Genomic DNA, 24,938 nt, shown 5'->3' with positions numbered 1-24,938 from the left:
TTTACAGAAGCATTACACTGTACTGCACCAGAGAATACAGAGAGGATAGACACTGAAGATAGATCCTCATCATCACCCAAGGAACAACTGCACAACTGTGGGAAGACATCCAGTCCTTTCAATCATTGCTCAACACAGAGAAGGTTGGGCAGTTAAACCTTCATCTGGAAATCAGTTGAATCAGGGGTATTCTAACATCTCATCAGATCTGAAACTGGTCACTGGTGAAGGTTCGGCTGTGGGTGATCAGTCAGGGTGAGGCTGGGAAGAAATGTGATTGACTCCAAGTGTGGTGAGAGCTTCAATCATTCATCAAGCTTCATGAACCAGGAAAATGTCTGCTCAAGTGTGACTCCATTGGCTCACAGATCTCAAGGTACATTTGTCGTATAACCATTAGCGGAAAGGTAACTTCATGGCAGAGAAACCCTTCAAGTGTAAAATGTGCAACAAGTCATTCTCACGCTCATCCCAATTCTGCCTGCACCAACGCAGTCACACAGGGGAGAAACCATTCACGTGCGAAACGTGCAACAAATCATTCTCACAGTCATCGAACCTCCGTGCACACCAACGCATCCACACAGGGGAGAAACCATTCACGTGCAAGGTGTGTGACAAATCGTTCTCACATTTTTCAAACCTCCGTGACCATCAACGCATTCATACAGAGGAGAAACCATTCACATGTGACGTGTGTGATCGATCCTTCAAACAGTTATCGAACCTCCTGGTCCATCAGACAATCCACACAGGGGATAAACCCTTCAAGTGTGAGGTGTGTGATAAAGCTTTTGCAACGTCTACAAAGCTCCTGTCACATCAGAGTAATCACACGGGGGAGAAACCATTCAAGTGCGATGTTTGTCAAATGTCATTCACCCAATCCTCCGATCTCCTGAGACATCAGAGGATTCACAGAGGAGAGAAACCCTTCAAATGTGAGGTGTGCAACCGAGCTTTCACACAGTCATCAAACCTCCGCACACATCAGCGTATTCACACGGGGGAGAAACCGTTCAAGTGTGAGGTGTGCAACAAATCATTCTCATGCTCATATGACTTTCGTGTTCACCAACGAATTCACACCCGGGAGAAGTTATTCACCTGTGCAGTGTGTGAGAAGTCATTCTTGCGGTCATCAACCCTTCGTGAACACCAACGCCTTCACACTGGGGAGAAACCATTCACGTGTGAGGTGTGTAATAAGGACTTTGCACAGCAGTCAGGCTTGTTAAATCATCGGCGTATTCACACTGGGAAAAAACCTTTCAAACGTAAAGTATGTGATTGAGCCTTCACTCGTGAAACACTAACACATCCACACATCCAAGGGAGAAGACATACAGATCTGAGGTGTGCAATGCAGGCTTTGGTCAAACATCAGGCCTGGTCAATCTCCCAAAGTTCTGCAAAGGAACTATCCACATGTGAACTGTGTGACAAAGCCTTCATTAAGTCATCAAAGCTGATGGTCTACCCAGTGTTCTTCACAAGGAAAACCCTGCTGGTGTGAGATTTAAAATAAAATCCTCCCAAAGTCTTCAAAACTTCCTTGCAACCAGTGGGTTCAAGCAGAGGAAAAGCCATTCACACGTCAGCTGTTTCTAGGCTTATGCACAAACCTTATCAGTGTGAGTTCTGTATTAAAACCTTCATAGTATTGTTGAACCTCCTGGAACATCAGCAAACCCACATCTGAGACAAGCCCTTCCAGCATGATATGTATTTGGATTGTTTCACCAAACCTTGCTGTGTTGTCATACAGTGATATCTCTGCTTGGACCTGCAGCCAGGTCTGTCTCAAAGTGCTCCCACCATCAGACCAATCATTTCAACAGGACTAATTTAACTTTTGACCAGGTCTCCAAACATTTCCAGAAAAAGACATCAATGTGTATAGAAACGCCTGCATAAACTCAAGTGTTTTTTCAAGTATGAAGTTTGAGTCCAGATTTCACCCAAATCTCTGCTTTCCGAAAGCAACAATGGGACCATAGTGGTGGGAAACCATTTGGGAGACGATTGGTGCAACTATTGTAATCAAAACTTTACACAGCTATCGGACCTCCTGCAGTATCAATGAGTAGAGACCGGAGAGAACCCCTTCCAGTGTGTCTGTGTCAGTATTGTTTCACCCATTCTTTGTCTCTTACCTCTCCCACCACCAGGCCAATTATTTCAAGAGGACCAATTTTACTTTTCACCTAATGGCAAAACATCATTTAAAGCAGACATCAGTGTGTATAGAAGCTTCAATATAAAGTCAGCATTCATTCAGTGCAGCTTCAGGTACAAGTCACTCACTGATTCTCACTCTGACCAAGAAGGCAATCAGATACTCCATGGTTAGAAAGGCTTCAGCATCAGGCCTATCAGCACAAGTACCCGTGAGAGGAGCCATTTCCTGGGGTAGTAATGGAGGTAGTTCAATTAGCCTCAGTGTCTCTGGTCTATGGAGGAGGAGAATTAGACAGGAATCCCATTGCTCATCAGTGAGCCCAACTGGGAAGTCAGGGGAGAGCGGGATGTATCTCAGCTGTGACAGTCTCCATTTTTTCACAGCATTCACTGTTTGCCTCTCCACATGCTGAATGGTGACTCAACCAGAGCACGAGAAGCCAATCAATGTCCACAGTCTGTCCTCCAGGCCAGTACAGTTAGCACAGTTCGCTGGATGGCAATTCACGATGCCAACAATCCTTCTAAACATCTTCCCCTCTCCCAAAGTATGGTGACCCACAGGTTAAACCACCACCAGTCCTCTCTCTCTCTCTCTCACTCTCATGAGAGCCACCCTTTTCCTTTTACCTTGTGGTTTGGATGGTATGTGATGTGACAACAGCTAGCATTCACATAGCATCTTAATATATCTAATTATCTGACAGTGTTTCATTGAGATGTAATCACATAAAAATTAACACCAAGAGAGAGAAGGGGGGAATGACCTTCAAATACAATCAAAGAGGTTGAATTTAAAGAGAATCCTAAATTTAGACAGCGATCCTCCCACTTCCTCCAGACCAAATGGGTAGCCATGGGACCCATATGAGCCCCAGCTATGCCTGTCTCTTTGTTGGCTACGTAGAACAGTCCATCTTCCGTAGTTACACTGGCACCACTTCCCACCTTTTCCTCCTCGACATTGATGACTGCATCGGCGCCACATCGTGCTCCTGCGAGGAGGTTGGGCAATTCATCAACTTCACCAACACATTCCACCCCGACCTTAAATTCAACTGGACCATCTCTGACACCTCCTTCCCCTTCCTGGACCTCTCCATCTGCATTAATGACGACCGACTTGATATTTTTTGCAAACCCATCGACTCCCACAGCTACCTGGATTACACCTCTTCCCACGCTACCACCTGCAAAAATGCCATTCCATATTCCCAATTCCTCTGCCTCCGCCGTATCTGCTCCCAGGAGGACCAGTTTCACCACAGAACACACCAGTTGGCCTCCTTCTTTAGAGACCGCAATTTCCCTCCCCACCCATTTCGGCTTTCCGCAAAGACTGTTCCTTCCGTGACTACCTGGTCAGGTCCAGGCCCCCCCTCCTCCCCTCAACAACCCACCCTCCCTTCCTGGCTGCCTCCCCTGCCACCATAGGAATTGCAAAACCTGCGCCCACATCTCCTCCCTCACCTCCATCCAAGGCAACAAAGGAGCCTTCCACATCCATCAAAGTCTTCCCTGCACATCCACCAACATCATTTATTGTATCCGTTGCTCCCGATGCGGTCTCCTCTACATTGGGGAGACTGGACACTTCCTAGCAGAGCACTTTAGGGAACATCTCCGGGACACCCGCACCAATCAACCACACCGCCCCATGGCCCAACATTTTGACTCCCCACCCCATCCCCAACCCTGCCGAGGACATGTAGGTCCGGGACCTCCTCAACCGCCGCTCCCTCACCACCCGATGCCTGGAAGAAGAACGCCTCATCTTCCGCTTCGGAAAACTTCAACCCCATGGCATCAATGTGGATTTCACCAGTTTCCTCATTTCCCCTTCCCCCACATCACCCCAGCTCCAACCTTCCAGCTCAGCACCGCCCTCATGACCTGTCCTACCTGCCTATCTTCCTTTCCACCTATCCACTCCACCCTCCTCTCTGACCTATCACCTTCACCACACCCCCATTCACCTATTGTACTCTGTGCAACTTTCTCCCCACCCCCACCCCGCTCTCATATATCTTTCCACTCTGATGAAGGGCTTTTGCCCGAAAGTTCGATTTTCCTGCTTCTCGGATGCTGCCTGACCTGCTGTGCTTTTCCAGCACCACTCTAATCTAGTCTCTGGTTTCCAGCATCTGCAGTCCTTGTTTTTACCTAGAGATAAATTTATGCAGAGAGGTTTAAAGAGGGTATTCTAAATGTTTCTTAAAACTCAAGTTTTGTCTGTTTCAAGGACTGTTAACACAGGATGTGTGGATAGTATAATAAAAAAACTGTTTTACTCTGCGATACACATTAAAGCCTGCTGAGATATTAGAATAATCGTACAGGAGAGGACCATTTCCAAGTGTGTTGTGTGTGACAGACTCATTGTATCTTGTAGAGTACCACATCCCAGTCTTCTCCCAGAGCACAAATGTTGTTTTTGGATAATCTAATTCCTTTCAATTGAAGCTGCTTCTATCTCACTGTTAGTCAATAGGTTCCACGCCTGAATTAGTCCCTGCATGAAAATTACCTTTCTTCACCTCTCTCGTGCTTCTTTCTCCAATTCCTTTAAATCTGTGCCCTCTCACTCTAAATCCTTTGATGAGTAGAAACAGTTTCTACCCATTTTCTTTGTCCAGCCCCCTCATGATTTTGAAATCTCTATCAAACCCCTAAACAACCTCTCTTCCTCAAGGAAATCATTCCCAATTTTTCCAATCTTTTCTGTGCCGTCCCTAATGTCTTCACATTTTTCTTAAAGTGTGATGTCCAGAACTCGGTGCAGTCATCCAGTAGAGGCTGAACCAGTGTTTTATGGAGTTTGACCATATAATTTCTTGTCCATGGTGGTAAAGCCCAGAATATCCTATGCTTTATTCGCCACTTTCTCAACTTGTCTTTGCAACTTAATGACTACGCTCATATAAATCAAGGTCCTTCTGCTCCTACTCCTTTAAAATTGTACCTTTATTTTTAACTGAGTGTCTGAGATCATCCAACCAAATAAATCATTTCAGACTTCTGTGCACTAAATTGCTGCACTTCATAATTCTTACTCTCAATTGCTCATTGTCCTTTTCCAGCCTAACCCTCATTATACAATGGTCACCGTCTCCTAATGGTACCACCACTGACAGTTTCAGCTGTTGAGTGACATCCTTGACCCTGGTATCACTCTGGATTCACATCGCCAGCTGCTAGAACATCTATCTATTCCCAGAACTAACAAGCTTCTTATCACAAACAAAAATGGAAATTGCTGGTGAATCTCAGCAGGTCTGGCAGCACCTCGCTAGCATTTCAGGTCCAGTGACTCTGCTTCAGAATTGATGTCAGCAAAGAAATGGCAGATGCGTACGCTGAAGGCAGAGTCAGGGATAGGTGGGGCGGTGTGATGGTGGTGGTGATGCAGGCATGTGCAGTAGATGCAGACAGACCCCACAGCGAGAGAGAGAAATAGTTAGGCAAACAAACAGATGGATAAACATAAGGCATGAAAGGAAGGAAAGTTGACAATAGGGACCATTAGGATATTAAGATGGGTTGGCTGTGCTAAACATAGACCATGTCAGAGACAAGGACAAAGTGAGGTCTGCAGATGCTGGAGATCAAAGTCAAAACATGTGGTGCTGGAAAAGCACAGCAGATCAGGCAGCATCCGAGGAGTTTTTCCAGCACCACACTTTTTGACTCATGTCAGTGACAAGTTCCAATATGTCAAGAACGGGCAGAAACTGTGGGTTTGACCAGGCAGTTCTGTTCAGTGAATTTTGAGAAGAAGCTTTCTACCACAATTGCTGTATTTTCTGTGCACCTCCTTGTACTGCTGAGCTAACTGTGGTGCCATGGACTCCCAGATCACCCATCTCTTTAACCAGGACTCAGGCTCAATACTACTTGGAGAGTGAGATTCTGGGATTCTGCACCACCTGCCTTCCTGACACACTTTGACCCACTCCCGAACAGTCCAGCTCCAGTTTTAAAGCTGGAGCCCCTTGAGCTTGTAAAGTGAGTCCTGCTCTTAGGAGTGAGTAAGGGGTAGACTCAGAACCTGCTTTAGTTGGAAATGTTAATTATAGACAGAGCGTCTCCAGCCAATGGGTGTGTGACTAATGTTTGTACTGTCCTGTCTGGGAGGACAACTATCCTGAGTATGGCGAGGGAGGGGGTGGTGAGTCTCGACAGCCCAAAGTTCCGTTAGATCATCAAACCTCGATGTATTAGTGGTGTGATATCTTCACCTTAGACTCTTCCAAGATTCATTCGTGTTCCAGGAATGATCTTGAGTCATTTTCAAATGTGTTATTATGTTGGTTGATTCAAAGTTTGGTGTAACTTGGTATTGTTTGTCTGTTCAATCAGTATTCTGCACAGATTTTTATCTTAGAATAAACTCACTTTCATCTTAACCCAAACTAGATGATTTGTCAACACGGTGTGTTCCTATTCACTGAAACATTCAGGATCCTACAGTAAAGAGATCTGGACACGATCTATTCATCAGTTCACTGTGGTAATTTCCCTACCACCAAGGTGAGGGTCACAGGCCTGTAATTTCTTGGATTATCCCTGCTACCCTTTTTAAACAATGGACAACATTGGCTATTCTCCAGTTCTCTGCGACCTCACCGGTGGCCAAAGAGATGTCTGTCAATGCTCCAGCAATTTGTTCTCTTGCCTTCATCAATATTCTGAGATAGATCCCATCAGGACTCGGAGACTTATCTACCTTAATACTTTCTAGGATGCACACCACCTCTTCTTCCTTTTTAATAGCAACTGGCTTAGAAATTTTGTCTCTGTGTTCTGAAGAAGGGTCACGGGATTTGAAATGTTGACTCTGCTTTCTCTTCACAGATGCTGCCAGACCTGCTGAATTTCTCTAACAATTTTTGTTTATGTTTCAGGCTTCCAGCATCCACATGTTGTTTTTAATATCTTGTTCTTTTAAACCTTGCGGCTTTGTTCCATTATTTATCTTCCTTTAACACTATAAATTCTGCATTGAAGCAATGCTGCATTTCTATTCTGCTTACTGGGGGTCCCATCTTAAGCAGAAGAGGCACTTGTCTGAGCAAGATGTAATTTATAACTTAGTAAGTCATATTGGCTATTAAATAAGTCATGATAAGTCAGTTTATCTGGAAAGTTTTCTTCAGATGATGATGGCTAGCATGAGGGGACATAGCTTTAAATTGAGGGGTGATAGACATAGGACAGATGTCAGAGTTGGTTTCTTTATGCAGAGAGTAGTAAAGGCATGGAATGCACTACCTGTAACAGTAGTAGACTTGCCATCTTTAAGGACATTTAAATGGTCATTGGATAGTTATATGGACAAAAAATGGAATTGTGAAGGTAGATGGTTCAATAAGTCAGATTGATTTTACAGGTCGGTGCAACATCAAGGGCCGAAGGGCCTGTACAGTGCTGGAATGTTCTATGTTCTATGAAATAATGATGATTTAGATATTTCCCCCACAGGGGGCTTATAATTCCCAGTTCACAGGAATCAATTTCAAGAAAGAAAGAATAATTTACATCAACTTTACAATCTCAGGGCATTGAAAAGCTTTCCATAGTTAATCAACTGTATCATGAAAGGTGATGCAAATGTTTGATTTCATAAATCAGACATTGCTGCAAACATGTGCCAGCATCAGTCCTCAGATCACTGGAAGTTTTTTTATTAATTCAAGGATTGTGGGTGTTATTGCCTGAGCCAGAATTTATTGCCCATCCCTCTGTGCCCTTCAGGAGGTGGAGGTGAGTTTCATTCATGAACTGGTACAACCCATTTTGCTTTGTAACAGTGATAATTCCATTGGGCTGAGAGTTCCAGTATTTTGACCCAGCAACACTGAAAGAATGGCAACATATTTCCAAGTTATGATGTTGAGTAGTTTGGAGGGGAACTTTCTGTTGGTGATGTGGCCTTGTCCTAGTTCGTAGTGATCATATGTTTGGACATTGCTATCTAAGAAGCACTGGTGAATTTTTAGGGAGTATCTTGTACACAGAACACACTGCTGCTACTAAACATTGGTAGTGGAAGGAGTGAATGTTTGTGGATGTTGTGCCAATCAAACAGGCTGTTTTGTCTTGGTTAATGTCAAACTTGTGAGTTATTTTACCTGTACACATCCATGTAAGTGGGCAGTATTCCATCACACGCCTTCCTCATGTCTTGCCAATGGCTTGCAGGAGCAACATTCCCTCTAAACTATGAGCATGCTTGCACATCTGCTCCAAAGTTCTGTGCATGGCAATTGGTATCACCGTGACAATTGCAGCATTGACTCTCGATTCAGGGCATGGACCTTCGAGACTCACACAACCGAAACAAAGATTAGAAGGAATGTGAGATAGGAGGAGTTACTTGCTACAGGATTCCTAGACTTTGACTCTTGTAGCCATTGTATCATTTGGTCAATGATGTTGCCAGGATGTTGATAGTGGGTAATCGAGTAATAGTTACACCACTGAACATAAAGCAGCAATGATCCAGTTCTCTTATGGTTAAATAAAACAAAGAATTGCAGGTGCAGGAGATTTGCAACAAACAAAAAAAACAGAAAGTGCTGTAGAAATTCAGCATGTCTGACAGCATGTCATATTTAGATCCATTCACATACTTCATGATTTTAACCCTTAAATTCTTCATTTTCAAATGCTTGCAAACTAACCTTTAATATTCCTCTAAACTTGAGTTCCAGCACCCCTTCAAATCTGAAACATTTCAGATCCTGATAACTCTCTATGCACCCAGATGCTGGTGAACTTTATGTTGAGTCCTGAACATTATAATGGGGTGTATTGAAAGATGTGATGCTATTGCCTGAGCTCCCACTGAGCTTCATTGGAATTTTGTAGAAGGCTGAGATCAGAGTGGATGTAAGCAGACAATTAAAGTGACAAGGCTGCAGTATGAGTGTTGCTTGCTTAGATGAAAGTGCTTTGGAGTTGGGTGAAAACAGAGAAATGAGACATGGAGAAGGTGAAGCTGAAAGACTAAGTGTGATGCTCAGTCTCAGTCCGGGTGGGCCAGAAAGTGACGTAGTCCCAGTGGAAACAGTCAATTGGTAAGTGATTGTCTTCAGAGAATTTTCTTACAGTTTTTAAAAAATATATCAGCTTCAATAAAGGGGAACTTGTAATAGAAATGTTGGAAATGAAAAAAAGTCCCTAGCTTAATTAAATTCTCTTGAACCAGCGTAATCGAGAGACAAGTCATTACAGAAGATCCCAGAGCCGTGACGTGCTCATCTTGCAAAATGTGGGAAATGAGGGACACTTCCAGACAAAGCAAAAGGCAAAGAAAGGAAATTCAGGAGTGCCCAGTGGTCATCCCCATTTCAAACAGACACGCTGCTTTGGATACTGTTGACGGAGATGACTGGATAGAAGTATATAAAATAAGGTAGATAGCCCACAGCTTTTCCCAATGACAGGGAAATCTAAAACTAGAGGGCAGAAGTTTCAGGTGAGATGGAGAGATACAAAGGGTCCAGAGGAGCACTTTTTTTCACAAACAGGGTGGTGAGTGTCAGCAAGGGGTTGCCACAGGTTGCAGTGGAGGCCAGAACAATATTGCATTTAGGAAGCATTTGGACAGGTACATGGATGGGATAAGTGTGGAGTGATGTGGACAAAGCACAGACAAATGGGAGTGATTACTTGTGAAAACTGGGCAATACGGACAAGGTGGACAAAATGGCCTGGTTCCATGCTTTACGACTGTCTGTGAAGAAAAAGACAGATAAATATTTCAAGTCCAGTGATCCTTCTTCAGAACTCAAGGAAGCACAATTCAAGGTTGAAACAATTCCATCAAGCTGCCTCTGCCACTTCTCTCTCTTCTTCTTTCCTACCAGGACAAATTTCCACTAATACCTCCCCAAGCCTGAGCCATCTTTCTTTAGTTTCTCTCCTATATCCCTTCATGCTGTCTCTGAGCTCATTTTATCCATGAGACCCACTTTCTGTTCCTTCAACTTTAGTCTCAATGACGTGATGACCATCCACTTCCATTCCTGCTCCCCATGTTCGCTGATCTTGATCATGGTTCTTTTTTTTAATATTGACCCTCTCCCGCAAGACTCTGTGTTTTCATCAGCTTCCCGTTCAAAAAACTAACCCATAACCCCTTCACCCTTGAAAAATATTATCCCTTTGTAACCTCACTTTCATCTCCAAAGTCCTTGGATATGTTGTTGCCTCCTAAATATGGATGGAACACAAGGCCAGGTCAGTGGTAGGAAGTCAGGAAGGTGCAGCCCCATGCGAAGGTGAGAGAGGCCAACAGAGATGGCTGATGATGAGAGGGACTACTCCCTAAGTCACCTGGTGACCATCAATCTCTGAGTCACAGTCACTTTCCAAGCACAGGTTATGTTCCAAGCACAGACTCAATCCCTGAGCTGTCCTTCCTGTGTGTCTCTCATGCCCACATCCAGCCAGTGTCCTCTGTCCCCTCTGTCCTTTCATCCTGTATGCCTCCATCCGGCAGCGTCTCTCTCCTCTGCCCCTCACCATTATGTAGTTCCCTCTCTGCTGTGTCCCTCTGTCATACTGATTCTACCACGACACATAATCGTGATCTTGGATGCTTCAGACCATCCTATTCTGATCTGCTGTCAAACACATCTCACCCTGCATATCCCACACTGACGTTGTCAGTTTGAAAGCCTCTGAGGATAAGAATGTGATTCCCATCTCTGTAAAGCATTTACCAGACGAACTGTGACAGGAGCTACAATAAGTGAGGTTTCATTCAGATGGGACAGTGACAAGTTTAAATCCCCACCTGATCTGCTGCTCAAAGTCACCTCCATTCCCCCGGTCAGTTTCCCAAGTTTCAGGAAACTCATGTTGCTCCAGAAATATTTGGATTGACTGTGAGAGACGTCAATCAGAGAGTCCACCCACTCTGCCCATTGTCTCCTCTTCCTCTTCCAGAGCTGGTTCACTTCCTATAGGGACAGAAAACCAAGTGAGGAGATGGTGAGTGAAGGAGCAGCTTTTATACAAATTGTATCCCATAATATCCACACCAATCTTCAGGCAGTCTGACTATCCTGTGGGTAACCAGGGGTGGAAATGTCCCTTATGCTGTGTGAGAAGATCCAGCTGAGAGAGCTGTTTACTCGGTGTTTTGTACTGAACTGTTTAACTGGAGCTATGCAATGGATAATGAGTGTGTTTATTGGAAGCATTTCCCTCTGATTTCCAGGGTGAGTTTTGTTGATGGCTCATTCCTGAATATGAGAAGGTGAGATGTCATGGTCTGGGAAGTGCAGAGTATCTGAGTTTTCTTACTGATTTCCTTTTGTTGAGTTGTGTGTTTGTGTGTGTGTTGGGAGCTGGCTATTATCCCATGGACAGTGACTGGTCAGTTCTCTTTGTGTATTGGGAGCTGAATGTTACCTGTCTTTCCAATCCCTCCTAGATCTCTCACCACACTATCTCTGTGACCTCCACAGAAGGGAAAATTACACCAACTTGTATACAGAGCCTTTTATGACCGCCAGACAACATGAAGGTCATTTCAGCCTTTTGAAGTGGTTTTGAAACATGGTCACAGCAAGCTCCGACAAAACCCTGCCACTTGTGACTCCTGAAGATGGGGAATCTGTCAAGGAACTTCATGTCCCTTTGTTGCACCATTCTTCCACATATCTGCAACTTGTCTGCAATCACTCAATGATCTCAGCCATCTGACTAGATCCTGGTCATCTCTTCTTTCTTCTGTCTTCTGTCCTCTGCTTTGTCTGCAAGACAGCATTGTGAGCATGATCAAATAGAGTCATAGAATCATAGAGATGTACAACATGGAAACAGGCCCTTCGGCCCAACTCGTCCATGCCGACCAGATATCCCAACCCAATTTAATCCAACCTGCCAGCACTCGACTCGGCCCATATCCCTCCAAACCCTTCCTATTCATATACCCATCCAGATGCCTTTTAGATGTTGCAATTGTACCAGCCTCCACCACTTTCTCTGGCAGCTCATTCCATACACGTACCACCCTCTGTGTGTAAAAGTTGCCCCTTAGGTCTCTTTTATATCTTTCCCTTCTCACCCTAAACCAATGCCCTCCAGTTTTGGACTCCCCGATGCCAGAGAAAAGACTTTGCCTATTTACCCTATCCATGCCCCTCATAATTTTGTAAACCTCTATAAGGTCACTCCTCAGTCTCTGATGTTCCAAAGAAAACAGCCCCAGCCTGTTCAACCTCTCCCTATAGCTCAAATCCTCTAACACTGGCAACATCCTTGTAAAACTTTTCTGAACCCTTTCAAGTTTCACAACAGCATTCTGATAGGAAGAAGACCAGAATTGCACACAATATTCCAACAGTGGCCTAACCAATGACCTGTACAGCCACAACATGACCTCCCGACTCCTGTACACAATACTCTGACCAATAAAGGAAAGCATACCAAACGCCTTCTGCACTATCCTACCTACCTGCAACTCCACTTTCAAAGAGCAATGAACCTGCATTCCAAGGTGTCTTTGTTCAACAACATTCCCGAGGACCTGACCATTAGGTGTATAAGTTCTGCTAAGATTTGCTTTCCCAAAATGCAGCACCTCACCTTTATCTGAATTAAACTCCATCTGCCACCTCTAGTCCATTGGCCCATCTGGTCCAGATCCTGTTGTCATCTGAGGTAACCCTTTTCACTGTTCACTATACCTCCATTTTTGGCATCATCTGCAAACTTACTAACTGTACCTCTTAAGCTCGCATCCAACTCATGTATGTAAATGACAAAAAGTAGAGGACCCAGCACTGATGTGGCACTCCACTGGTCACAGGCCTCCAGTCTGAAAATCAACCCTGTACCACCACCCTCTGTCCTCTACCATTGAGCCAGTTCTGTATCCAAATGGCTAGTTCTCCCTGTATTCTGTGAGCTCTAACCTTGCTGATTAGTCTTCCATGGGGAACCTTGTCGAACGCCTTAGTGAAGTCCATATAGATCACATCTACTGCTCTGCCCTCATCAATCCTCTTTGTTACTTCCTCAAAAAACGCAATAAAGTTTGTGAAACATTATTTCCACGCACAAATCCATTTTGACTATCCCTAATCAGTCCTTGCTTTCCAAATACATGCACATCCTGTCCCTCAGGATTCCCTCCAACAACTTGCCCACCACCGACGTCAGGCTCACTGGTCTATAGTTCCCTGGCTTGTCCTTACTGCCCTTCTGAAACAGTGGCACCATGTTAGCCAACCTCCAGTCCTCCAACGCCTCACCTGTGACTATCGATGATACAAATATCTCAGCAAGAGGCGCAGCAATCACTTCTCTAGCTTCCCACAGAGTCCTAGGGTACACCTGATCAGGTCCTTGGGATTTATCCACTTTTATGCATTTCAAGACATCCAAGACTTCCTCCTCTGTAGTATGGACATTTTGCCAGATATCATGTATTTCCCTGCAGTCTATATCTTCTATATCCTTTTCCACAGTAAATACTGATGCAAAATACTCATTTAGTACCTCCCCCATTTTCTGCAGCTCCACACAAAGGCTGACTTGCTGATCTTTGAGGGGCCCTATTCTCTTCCTTAGTTTCCCTTTTGTCCTTAATGAATTTGTAAAACTCTTTGGATTCTCCTTAATTCTATTTGCCAAAGCTATCTCATGTCCCTGTTTTGCCCTCCTGATTTCGCTCTTAAGTGTACTCCTACTTTCTTTATACTTTTCTAAGGATTCACTCAATCTATCCTGTCCAAACCTTAAATATGCTTCCTTCTTTTTCCTAACCAAACCATCAAATTCTTTAGTGATCCAGCATTCCCTATGCCTACCAGCCTTTCCTTTCGCCTAACAGGAATATACTGTCTCTGCACTCTCGTTATCTCATTTCTGAAGGCTTCCCATTTTCCAGCCGTCCCTTTACTTGCGAACATCTGCCCCCAATCAGCTTTTGAAAGTTACACATACTGAATCAGAAAATTGTCTTGTACACACTTTACAAATTCCTCTCCATCTAAATCCTTTACACTATGGCAGTCCCACTATGTTTGGAAAGTTAAAATCCCCTACTATAACTACCCTATTTTTCTTACAGATAGCTGAGATCTCCTACAAGTTTGTTTCTCAATTTCCCTCTGACTATTAAGGGGTCTGTAATACAATCCCAATAAGGTTATCATCCCTTTCTTATTTCTCAGTTCCACCCAAATAACTTCCCTGGAGGTATTTCTGAGAATATCCTCCCTCAGCACAGCTGTAACGCTATGCCTTATCAAAAATGCCACTCCCCCTCCTGTTTTGCCTCCCTTTCTACCCTTTCTGTAGCATTTGTATCCTGGAACATTAAGCTGCCAGTCCTGCCCATCCCTGAGCCATGTTTCTGTAATTGCTATGATATCCCAGTCCCATGTTCCTAACCATGCCCTGAGTTCATCTGCCTTCCCTGTTCGGCCCCTTGCATTGAAATAAATGCAGTTTAATTTATTAGTCCTACCTTGTCTCTGCCTGCCCTGACTGTTTGACTCACTTCTGTTCTCAGCTGTACCAGTCTCAGGTTGATCTCTTTTGATGTCTTTCCTCACTGTCTCCCTGGGTTACTTACACTCCTCAGCCATGCATTCATCTGCTGTATTCTCCTATTCCTGCCCTCACTAGCTCGTAGCACTGGGAGTAATCCAGATATTACTCTCTCAAGAACCATCTTTTTACATTTCTGCCTAGCTCTCTGTCATCTTCCTTCAGACTCGCAACCTTTTCCCTTCCTATGTCGTTGGTTCCAATGTGGACAATGACCTCTTGCTGGCTCCTCTCCCCCTTGAGAACATTCTGCACCCTCTCTGAGACATCCTTGATCCTGGCCCCAAGGAAACAACACACCAATCTGCTTTTTCGCTGCTGGCCACAGAAACATCTTTCTGTACCTCGAACTAGAGAATCCCCTAACACAATTGATCTCTTGGAACCTGACATACTCCTCGTTGCATTAGTCTCCATACCAGAAACTTGGCAGTTCGTGCTATGTTCCCCTGAGAATCCATCAGGATTCCAAAACAGCATACTTGTTTGAAATGGGTATAGCCACAAAAGACTCCTGCACTAGCTGCCCACCTCTCTTACCTTTCCTGGAGTTAACCCATCTATGTGACTGTATCTGAGATTTTTCCCCCCTTCATATAACTGCCATCCATCACATACTGTTGCTATTGCAAATTCCTCATAGCTTCTCACTGTGTCTCCAATCAATTCATTCGATCTGATAAGATTCGCAGCCAGCAGCATTTATGACAGATATAATCCGCAGTAACCCTTAAACTCTCACTCTATTAAAGGCCATTTTTGCTCCTTCACAATCTACAAACCCAGAAAATAACACTGTCTTATTCCTCTATAAACAATGTCCCACGTTAAATTAATAGTTATGGCATATATTTAAAGTTTAATCAAGAGACATATCTCCAAAAAATATAATCAGGAATGAACCTACTCTACTCCCTACTGCAGATTGTCTGTGGGCCACACTTACAACAATGATTAACCTATCTGATTCGGTGCTGTGAACTTCGCCTAATAGTTCCTCCAAGATCATTTGTGAATTTCATTGTTTGATAATTTTCCCAGATGGACTCCGATGTTCAGTGATACACGAATTCAAACAGCAAAGGCAGTAACTGTGCATGTTCTCTCTCTCTCTCTCTCTCTCTTTATCTCTATCTCTCTCCTGTAATTACCTCACCATGTGTGTCATTTGTCTGTTCTCTCTTTCTATACTGCTGTTGTTTGACTTTTTTTTCCAAAGTTCCAGAACAATGCAACAGCATATGAAACAGTAATTGCTGCTCCTGGAATTCAAGGAAATCATCTCTAGCACCTAAAATACTTCAAAAAAGGAGCAGCTGTTACAGCCAGAAATTTTTCCCGTCCTCCAAATAATCTGTATTGCCTGATTTTGGCCAGAACAAATATATCCCTTCACATACTGTTCAATATTTCATTTTAACCACCCAGCAGATCACCGAGTCAAAGAGATATACAGCACAGAAACAGACCATTTAGTCCAACTTGTCCATGCCAACCAGGTATCCTATCCTAATCTAGTCCCATTTGCCAACACTTGGCCCATATCCCTTCAACCCTTCCTATTCATGCTCCCACCCAGATGCCTTTTAAATTTTGTAATTGTACTAACCTCCACCACTTCCTCTGCAGCTCATTCCATACACGTACCACCCTCTGTGTGAAAAAGTTGCCCCTTGGGTCCTTTTTAAATTATTGCCCCCTCACCCTAAACCTATGCCCTCCAGTTTGGGACTCCCCCACCCCAGGGAAAAGACCTTGTCTATTTACTCTATCCATGGCTCTCATGATTTTATAAATCTTTATAAGCTCACTTCTCAGCCTCCAATGCTCATGGGAAAACAGCCCAGCCTACTCAGTCTTTCCCCATAGCTCAAACCCTCCAACCCTGGCAACATCCTTGTTCTTCTTTTCTGAACCCCTTCAAGTTTCACAACATCCTTCCGATAGGAGGGAGACCAGAAAGTGAATGGAATATTTTATGCTCTCAGATGTTGTGGGCCTTCCTGGCTAGGCCAACATTTGTTGCCTATCCCTAGTTACCCTTGAGAAAGTGGTGGTGAACTACATTCTTGGACTGCTGCAATCATAGCGTCATAGAATACTTGAGGTCTCCTGCATAGAAAAAGGCTGTTTGGCTTATTGAGTCTACGCTGGTCAAAAACAGCATCAAACTACTGTAATCCCATTTTCCAGTACTTCACCATAGCCTTAGCATGGCAAGTATTCATCTAAATACTTCTGAAATGTTATGAGAGTTTCTTCACCTACCACCGTAACAGACAGGGAGTTCTACATTCACACCACACTCTAAGTGAGAAACAATTCTCCAATGTCAGATTTAAAACTTCTTCTCACTTTAACACTATGCTGTCTGGACATTGATCCCTCCACCAACGAGAAAAGCAGCTTCCTGTCAACCTTGTTTCTAACTCTTGTAATTTTGTACTTCTAAATCATGTGCCTCTTCAGTCTTGTTTTCCCCAAGAAAAAAACCCAATCTCTCTTCATAATTAAAATTCTCCAGCTCAGGCACCTTCCTAGTAAATCTCTGCACCCTCTCCAGTGCAATCACCTCCCTCGTATAGTATGGATTCCAGAACTGCTGACAATGCTCTCGCTGTGGCCTAATCAAGGTTTATACAATTCCAACATCACCTCCCAGTTCTTAAAAATTGTGACTCGGCTAATGAAGGCAAGTATCCCATCTGCCTTCTTAACCACTTTGTATATCTGTCCCACTATCTTAAGGAAACAGTGGGCATGCACAATAAGGTCTCTCTGATCCCTAGTGTTTCCTAGGGCCCTCCAGTTCAGTATGTATTGCATTTGTTTAGTTTGTCCCACTCAAGTGGATCACCTCAGTTATCCAATGAATTCCCATTGCCATTGATCTGCTCACCTAGCCAGCTTGTTTATCTCCTCCTGTAATCTAAGGCTGCCCCCTCACTCTTTACCATCCCACCAATTTTCATATCATCCACGAACTTATTGATCAGCCCTCCTACACTCAAATGTAATGTAGGTCCGTCTTCTGTACGAAGACCGACAATGCATCATAGGGAAGAAATTCTGGGATATTGAACCCAGTGCATACTGAAGAAATGGCAATATGTTTTCAATTCAGAATGGTGAGGTACTTGCGGGTTATAGTGTTCTCACGTTTCTGCTATCCTTGTTCTTCGAGAAGAGTTTGAACAGTACTATCTAAGGATCTATAATGAATACCTGCAGTACATCTTGTAGCTGGTGCATAGTGCTGTAACTGAGCGTCAGTGGTGGAGGAATTGAAAACATCTGGATGTGGTACTCATCAAATGGGCTGCTTTGCCCTGGATGGCATTAAGCTTTTGAACTGTAATCAAGAGTGTGGTGACATCACCTTAAAGTTTGGAGCTCTGCAAATTAGTCGAGCAATGGTGATGGAGAGCTTGGTCATTTTGCTAATCAAACAGGCTGCTTTGTCCTGGATAATAACAAGCTTGAGTGTTGTTGCAGCTGCACTTATCCTGGTGAGTGGGGAATATTCCATTACAGCTGAAAAATGTGTTGCTGGAAAAGCGCATCAGGTCAGGCAGCATCCAAGGAGCAGGAGAATCGATGTTTCGGGGGCATAAGCCCGAAACGTCAATTCTCCTGCTCCTTGGATGCTGCCTGACCTGCTGCGCTTTTCCAGCAACACATTTTCAGCTCTGATCTCCAGCATCTGCAGTCCTCACTTTCTCCTAGTATTCCACTACAAACATGTACTTTGTCAGTGGTGGGTAGCTTTGGGGTATCAGGAGGTGATTACTCACTACAGCATTTTGAGCGTTTGCCTAGCTCTTGTACCCACTGTGTTGAATAGGGTGGCACAGTGGCTCAGTGGTTAGCACTGTAGCCTCCCACCACCAGGGAGCTGGGTTCAATCCCACCCTGGGGCAACTGACTTTGTGGAGCTTGCATGTTCTCCCAGTGGCTATGTGGGTTTCCTGTGGGCGCTTGGTTTTCTCTCACAGTCCAAAGATGTGCAGGTTCGGTGAATTGATCATGATATATTTCCCATAGTGTCTAGGGATGTGCAGGCTAGTTGGATTAACCATCAGAAATACAGGGTTAGAGTAGGGGAGTGGGTGTATGTGGCATGTTGTTTGGTGGGTTAGTATAGATTTGATGGGCTGAATGGCATGCTTACACACTGTTGGGATTCTATGATTCTGGTTCAGTTTCTGGTCAATGGTAATTCTAAGTATGTTGATGGGAGATCCAGTGATGATAACGCCATTGAAAGTCAAGGGTCAGTGTTAGATTGTCTCTTAGTGGTGAACGTGTGGCATTTTGCGGCACGATAGTTACTTGTCATGTGTCAGCCCAAGCCTGGATATGATCCAATTCTTGTTGCACTTGAGCATGGATTGTTTCAGTATCTGAAGAGTTGAGAATGGTGCTGAATGTTGTACAATTGTTTGAGAATAACTCCACTTCTGACCTTATGATGGTGGGAAGGTCATTGATGAAGCAGCTGAAAATGGGTGGCTTGAGGCCACTACCCAGAGGAACTCCTGGAGCTGAGGTGACTGACCTCCAACAATTACAACCATTTTTTCAAGTACCAGGTATGAATTTAACCAGTAGTGAGTTTTCCCCATGATTCCTATTGAGTCTAGTTTTAAGCAGATTAATGATGCCACATTCTGTCAAATGCAACCTTGATGTCCAGGACTCTTACTCTCACCTCATCTCTGGAATTCAGATCTTTTATCCATGTTTGCACCAAGGCTGTAATGAAGTCACCCTGGCTGAACCCAAACTGGGCGTCACTGAGAAGATCATTGCTGATGACACTTTCCATTACTTTCCTGATGATCGAGAGGAAACTGAAAAGGTGATAATTTTTTGGGTTGGATTTGGCCTATTTTTTGTACACAGGACATACCTTGGCACAGTTTAACATTGTTGGGTCGATGTCACTGTTGTCGAGATGCTAGTGTTATAGCTGTATTGGAATAGCTTGTCTAAGGGCATAATAAGTGTTCAGTACTATTACTGGAAAAATGTCAGAGTCTATAGCTTTAACAGAATCCAGTGTCTCCAACTGTTTTTTGATATCATGTGGAGTGAATCAAATTGGCTGAAGACTGTCATCTATGATTTTGGAGCAGCCAACTTGGCACGTCTTACTGAAGATTATTGCAAATTCTTCAGCCTTATCTTTTGCATTGATATATTGGGCTCCCCTATCTTTGAGGATGGGGAGAGTTTTGGAGTCCTCCTCCAGTGAGTTGCTTAATTGTTTATCAGCATTCACGACTGGATATGGCAAGATTGCAGTGCATTGATCTGATCCGTTGATTGCTTACATGTCTCTATCACTTGCTAATTATGCTTTTTGGCGCATTAGTAGTCCTGCTTGAGAGCTTTAAGATGTTGACAAATAATGTTTAGGTCTGCCTGCTACTGGCATGCTGACCTGCACACTTCATTGAACCAGGGTTGGTCCCCTGGCTTGATTGTAATGGCAGATTGGGAGCGATGAGAGGCCATGAGGTTGTGGGCAGTGTTGGAGCATGGTTCTGCTGCTGCTCATGGCTGACAGTGCCTCTTGGATTCCCAGTTTCTGAGTTGTTAGATCTGTTTGAAGTTTGTCCCAATTAGCATGGTGATAGGTGGAGGTTATTCTTAGTCTGAAGGAGGAACTTCATCGCCACAAGGACTGTACGGTAGTCACTCTTACTGATTCTGTCATTGACAGATGCATCTTCAGCAGGCATATTGGTGAGGTTGAGGTCAGGTATGTTTTTCCCTCTTGTTGGTTTCTTCACTAGATTAGATTAGATTAGATTAGACTCCCTACAATGTGGAAACAGGCCCTTTGGCCCAACCAGTCCACACCGACCCTCCGAAGAGTAACCCACACAGACCGACTTCCCCTCTGACACCTAACACTATGGGCAATTTAGCATGGCCAATTCACCTGATCTGCACATCCTTGCACTATGCTGCTTGTCTGGCACCTTCAGCCTTTCGTCTCGACGACTCGATCTGTAGTGCTGCTGTTGAGTCACACTTAGTGATGGATACTGAAATCACACACCCAGAGTACAATCTGTGCCTTTGTCACCCTTAATGCTCCCCCCCAAAGGTTGTCCAATATGATTCTGCAGTTGAAAGAGGATAGTCTGTGATAATCTGCAAGAGATTTTCTTGCCCATCTTTGATGGCATGCCATGATATTTCAGGTTGAGGACTCCCAGAGCAGTTCGCACCTGACAGGATATCAACTGTTCTACCACCTTTGTTGGGCCTGTCCTGCCAATGAGACAGGAAGTATGTGCAGATGGTGCAGATGTTGTCTTCAACATTACCTGTAAGGTATGATTCCATGTATATGACTGTGAGGCTGTTGCATGATTAATCTGTGAGACAGTTCTTCCAATTTTGGCACTAGCACCCATAAAGACAACTTTGCAGAATGAATAATGCTGAGTTTGTTGTTGTCATTTCCGGTGCCGAAGTTGTTGCCAAGTCTATCCAGTTAATTCCTTTTCTCTTTCTAGCGGTTGATATGGATGACTTGTTGGAACATTTCAAAGGGTCAGTTACATTCACCCACATTGCTAAGTGTCTGGAGTTACTTATCGGACAGAAAATGGAAGAACAATAGTTTGCTTCCTGAAAGGACATGAGTGAATCATATCGGTTTTATGCAGAGAAATGTATAATGCCCTGCTTTGTCGTGTTTCCTGATCAATTAGCTGTCTGTGGAACTAGAAATAGATCTATAGACTGAGTTTTGCTAATGGAGACCACAACAGTTCGAGAAAATGGCTCACCGCTACCTTCTCAAGGACATTTGGGGATAGACAACAAATATTGGACTTGCCAGTGATCCCCAGGTCCCATGAAAATACAAATTGTAAAAAAAAACTGAGAAACTCTATGTCTTTCAAAATGAGAAGTTTGAGGAAATCATGTTTCCTTTTCCCGTTTTCCAGAAGGATTGCCTTACGCTACATCAGAGAGTCCAGAGAGGATCGATACAGAGATAGATCCTGACCACCAAACAAGGAACAACTGCACAATTGTCAGAAGCCATCCAGCCATGCACCGTGAAACTATTATCTGGAAATCAACTAGATTAAGGGAGCTTTGACACATCATCAGATCTGAAACTGGTCAGTGGTGTGGAGCCTTCCATCAGAAACAACCTTTCTGAAGGTTCGGCTGTGGGTGATCGGTCAGGGTGAGGTTGTGAAGATGTGTGAGGGACTCGAAATATGTTGAGTGCTACAAGAATCACTGACTCATTCCTCCAGGACAGAGGCTGTTCTAATGTGAGGTGAATGAAGGGGTCTCCACAGGCTTAGAAAATCTCCTCATATGCAAAGAGAGCAACATGCAAGCGAAACCATTCAAGTGTGACATGTGTGACCAAGCTTTCAGACTGTCATCAGCACTTGTGACTCATCGACACATTCACACTGAGAAGAAGCTGTTCAAATGTGACCTGATCACTCAACAATCTGTTCACACGAGGAAGAAATCATTCACGTGTGAGGTGTGTAACAAATCATTCTCACGGTCATCAGATCTTCGCACGCACCAGCGCACCCACACAGGGGAGAAACCCTTCACGTGCGACGTGTGTGACAAATCATTCTCAAAATCCGGAAACCTCCACATACACCAGCGCATTCATACCGGGGAGAAACCATACACTTGTAACATTTGTGGCCAATCATTCTCCCAGTTATGGCAACTTCACAGACACCAGCGCGTTCACACAGGAGAGAAACCATTCATGTGCGAAGTTTGTCACAAATCGTACTCTTATTCATCAGTGCTGCGCATTCACCAACGCATCCATACAGGTGAGAAACCATTCCCCTGCAAGGTGTGTGGCAAATCATTCACATGCTCAGGCGCTCTCCGTACACATCAGCTCACCCATACAGGGGAGAAACCATTCCTGTGCAACATGTGTGACAAATCGTTCTCATGGCCATCAGAGCTTCATTCACACCAGCGCACTCACACAGGGGAGAAACCCTTCACGTGTGAAGTCTGTGACAAATCATTCTCAAAATCCGGAAACCTCCACATACACCAGCGCATTCACACTGGGGAGAAACCATACACTTGTAACATTTGTGGCCAAGCATTCTGCCAGTTATGGAAACTTTGCAGACACCAACGTATTCACACAGGGGAGAAACCATTTGCGTGCAAAGTGTGTGACAAGTCATTTTCTTATTCAACAGCCCTACACGTTCATCAACGTACTCACACAGGAGAGAAACCATTCACATGCGAAGTGTGTGACAAATCATTCTCTTATTCATCAGCCCTCCACATTCACCAACGCATCCATACAGGAGAGAAACCATTCACGTGCAAGGTCTGTGACAAATCATTCACATGCTCAAGTGTTGTCCGTACACATCAACTCACCCACACAGGGGAGAAACCATTCCTGTGCAACGTGTGTGACAAATCGTTCTCACGATCATCTACGCTCCATGCTCACTACCAGATCCACACTGGGGAAAAGCCATACTTGTGTGAGATATGTGATAAATCATTCTCCCAGTTAGGGAATCTCCACAGACACAGACGCACTCACACAGGGGAGAAACCGTACAAGTACGAGGAGTGTGACAAAGCATTCTCTGACCCATCGACCTTGCTGCTCCATCAGAGAACACACACGGGGGAGAAACCCTACACATGTGAAGTGTGCAGCAAATCCTTCTCACAGTTAGCGACCCTCCGCAGGCACCAACGTACGCACACGGGGGAGAAAGCGTTCACATGCGAGGTGTGTGACAAACCATTCTCTGACTCATCAAGACTCCTGCTCCATCAGAGAATTCACAGAGAGGAGAAATCATACACGTGTGAGGTGTGCGACAAATCATTCTGTCAGTTAGCACACCTCCACAGGCACCAACACACTCATACGGGAAAAAGGCGTTACATGTGACTTATGGGGCATAATATTCTTAGTCTCACCACCAACATGAACGGATGACTTTTCTCTGATTGGTTCCCTCCATGCATTTTCCATTTGATGATTTTCAGGTTGAACCAGACATCGTCTCTGTGTATTTTGAACATTGGTGTTTAAGGGTAAAGTGAGCCAGTTCTCAGTACTGGGTGTGGGGTAAAGTGGGATCCTGCTTTAGCTGATGAGGTGAATTATATACGGATCCTCATCGGGTGTCAAGTGTTTGACGAATACCATGGGGAATGTTTGTACTCATCTGTCTGAGAGGACTACTATCTTGAATATGTGAGTGGGGATGAGTGTACAGACCTGAGTTCCCTCAGCCTACGATATCTCAATGAATTACTGGTGAGATATGATTACGTTACACTCTCAACATTTACGGCATGTTCTGGAAACAGTCTTGGGTCATTTTTCAAATAGTCATAGAGATGTACAGGATGAAATAGACACTTTGGTCCAACTCATCTCTGCCAACCAGATAACCTGAATTGAACTCGTCTCATTTGACTGCACTTGGCCCATATCCCTGTAAACCCTTCCTATTCATTTACCCGTCCAGATGGCATTTACATGTCATTCTACCAGCCTCCACCACTTCCTCTGAAAGCTCATTCCATACATGCACTACCTTTGATTGAAAAAGTTGCCCCTTAGGTCCCTTCTAAATCTTTCTTCTCTCACCGTAATGAGAGTTTTATATAAGCTGAATTATTGTGTTGATGTTTATCTGCTGGTTCATCAATCTTCTGTGTAGATTTATTCAATAAATTGAACCCAACCAAACTAACCCAAACTATTGTTGATTTGTCAGCATTGTGTGTTCCTTATTCACTGAAACTCTCAGGATACTACAGTAAGAGTATCACTTTTTATAATGCAGAATACATGGCAGCTCGCACACTGTAGCCTCTCCTCCTCCCAAGCTGTGGACAGTAATGTGTTCATTTTTTCTGGCATCAATGTTCAGATCTGCCTTAGCCAGAACATTAGATATAACTAACAAGGTCCTCTCTGACAGTGTCATGAGAGCTTTTGCATTCACTTGAGAGTGCAGATAGCTCTGACCAAGTTGATACCTCTGATAGTGCAGCACTCTTTCAGCACTGCATTGGAAGTGTTAACTCTGGCATTGATTATCTGGAGTGACACTTGAACCCACAGCTTCTTCACTCAGAGACAAGAAAGTTAAATGAGCTAC

At 44.1% G+C, this 24,938-nt stretch overlaps 2 protein-coding genes across 11 annotated transcripts in view; both read left to right on the top strand.

Annotated features, from left to right (window-relative positions):
* Positions 1 to 6,593, top strand: part of LOC140455651 (uncharacterized) — a 28,144-nt gene extending 21,551 nt beyond the window's left edge. For all 5 annotated transcript variants that reach the window (XM_072550635.1, XM_072550633.1, XM_072550632.1 and 2 more), the window contains one exon: positions 8 to 6,593. In XM_072550635.1, the coding sequence (XP_072406736.1) occupies positions 416 to 1,294 (879 nt within the window). In that variant the 5' untranslated portion in view covers positions 8 to 415 and the 3' untranslated portion in view covers positions 1,295 to 6,593. The remainder of the gene's footprint in view (positions 1 to 7) is intronic.
* The window catches only part of LOC140455615 (uncharacterized), a 46,051-nt gene extending 21,524 nt beyond the window's left edge, over positions 1 to 24,527 (top strand). For 2 of the 6 annotated variants that reach the window (XM_072550550.1, XM_072550549.1), the window contains exon 2: positions 21,726 to 24,527. In XM_072550550.1, the coding sequence (XP_072406651.1) occupies positions 22,127 to 23,713 (1,587 nt within the window). In that variant the 5' untranslated portion in view covers positions 21,726 to 22,126 and the 3' untranslated portion in view covers positions 23,714 to 24,527. Of the gene's footprint in view, positions 1 to 18,467; positions 19,347 to 19,483; positions 19,616 to 20,969; positions 21,103 to 21,725 lie in introns of those variants that run through there. The other 4 variants (XM_072550546.1, XM_072550544.1, XM_072550545.1 and 1 more) reach the window with 4 other exon arrangements.
* Positions 24,528 to 24,938: the final 411 nt, after the last annotated feature.

This window comes from Chiloscyllium punctatum, chromosome 30 (assembly GCF_047496795.1).
Source record: "Chiloscyllium punctatum isolate Juve2018m chromosome 30, sChiPun1.3, whole genome shotgun sequence".
Classification (NCBI taxonomy): domain Eukaryota; kingdom Metazoa; phylum Chordata; class Chondrichthyes; order Orectolobiformes; family Hemiscylliidae; genus Chiloscyllium; species Chiloscyllium punctatum.
Note: the sequence above shows the minus strand (reverse complement) of the source record. Positions and strands in the feature narration are given on the sequence as shown.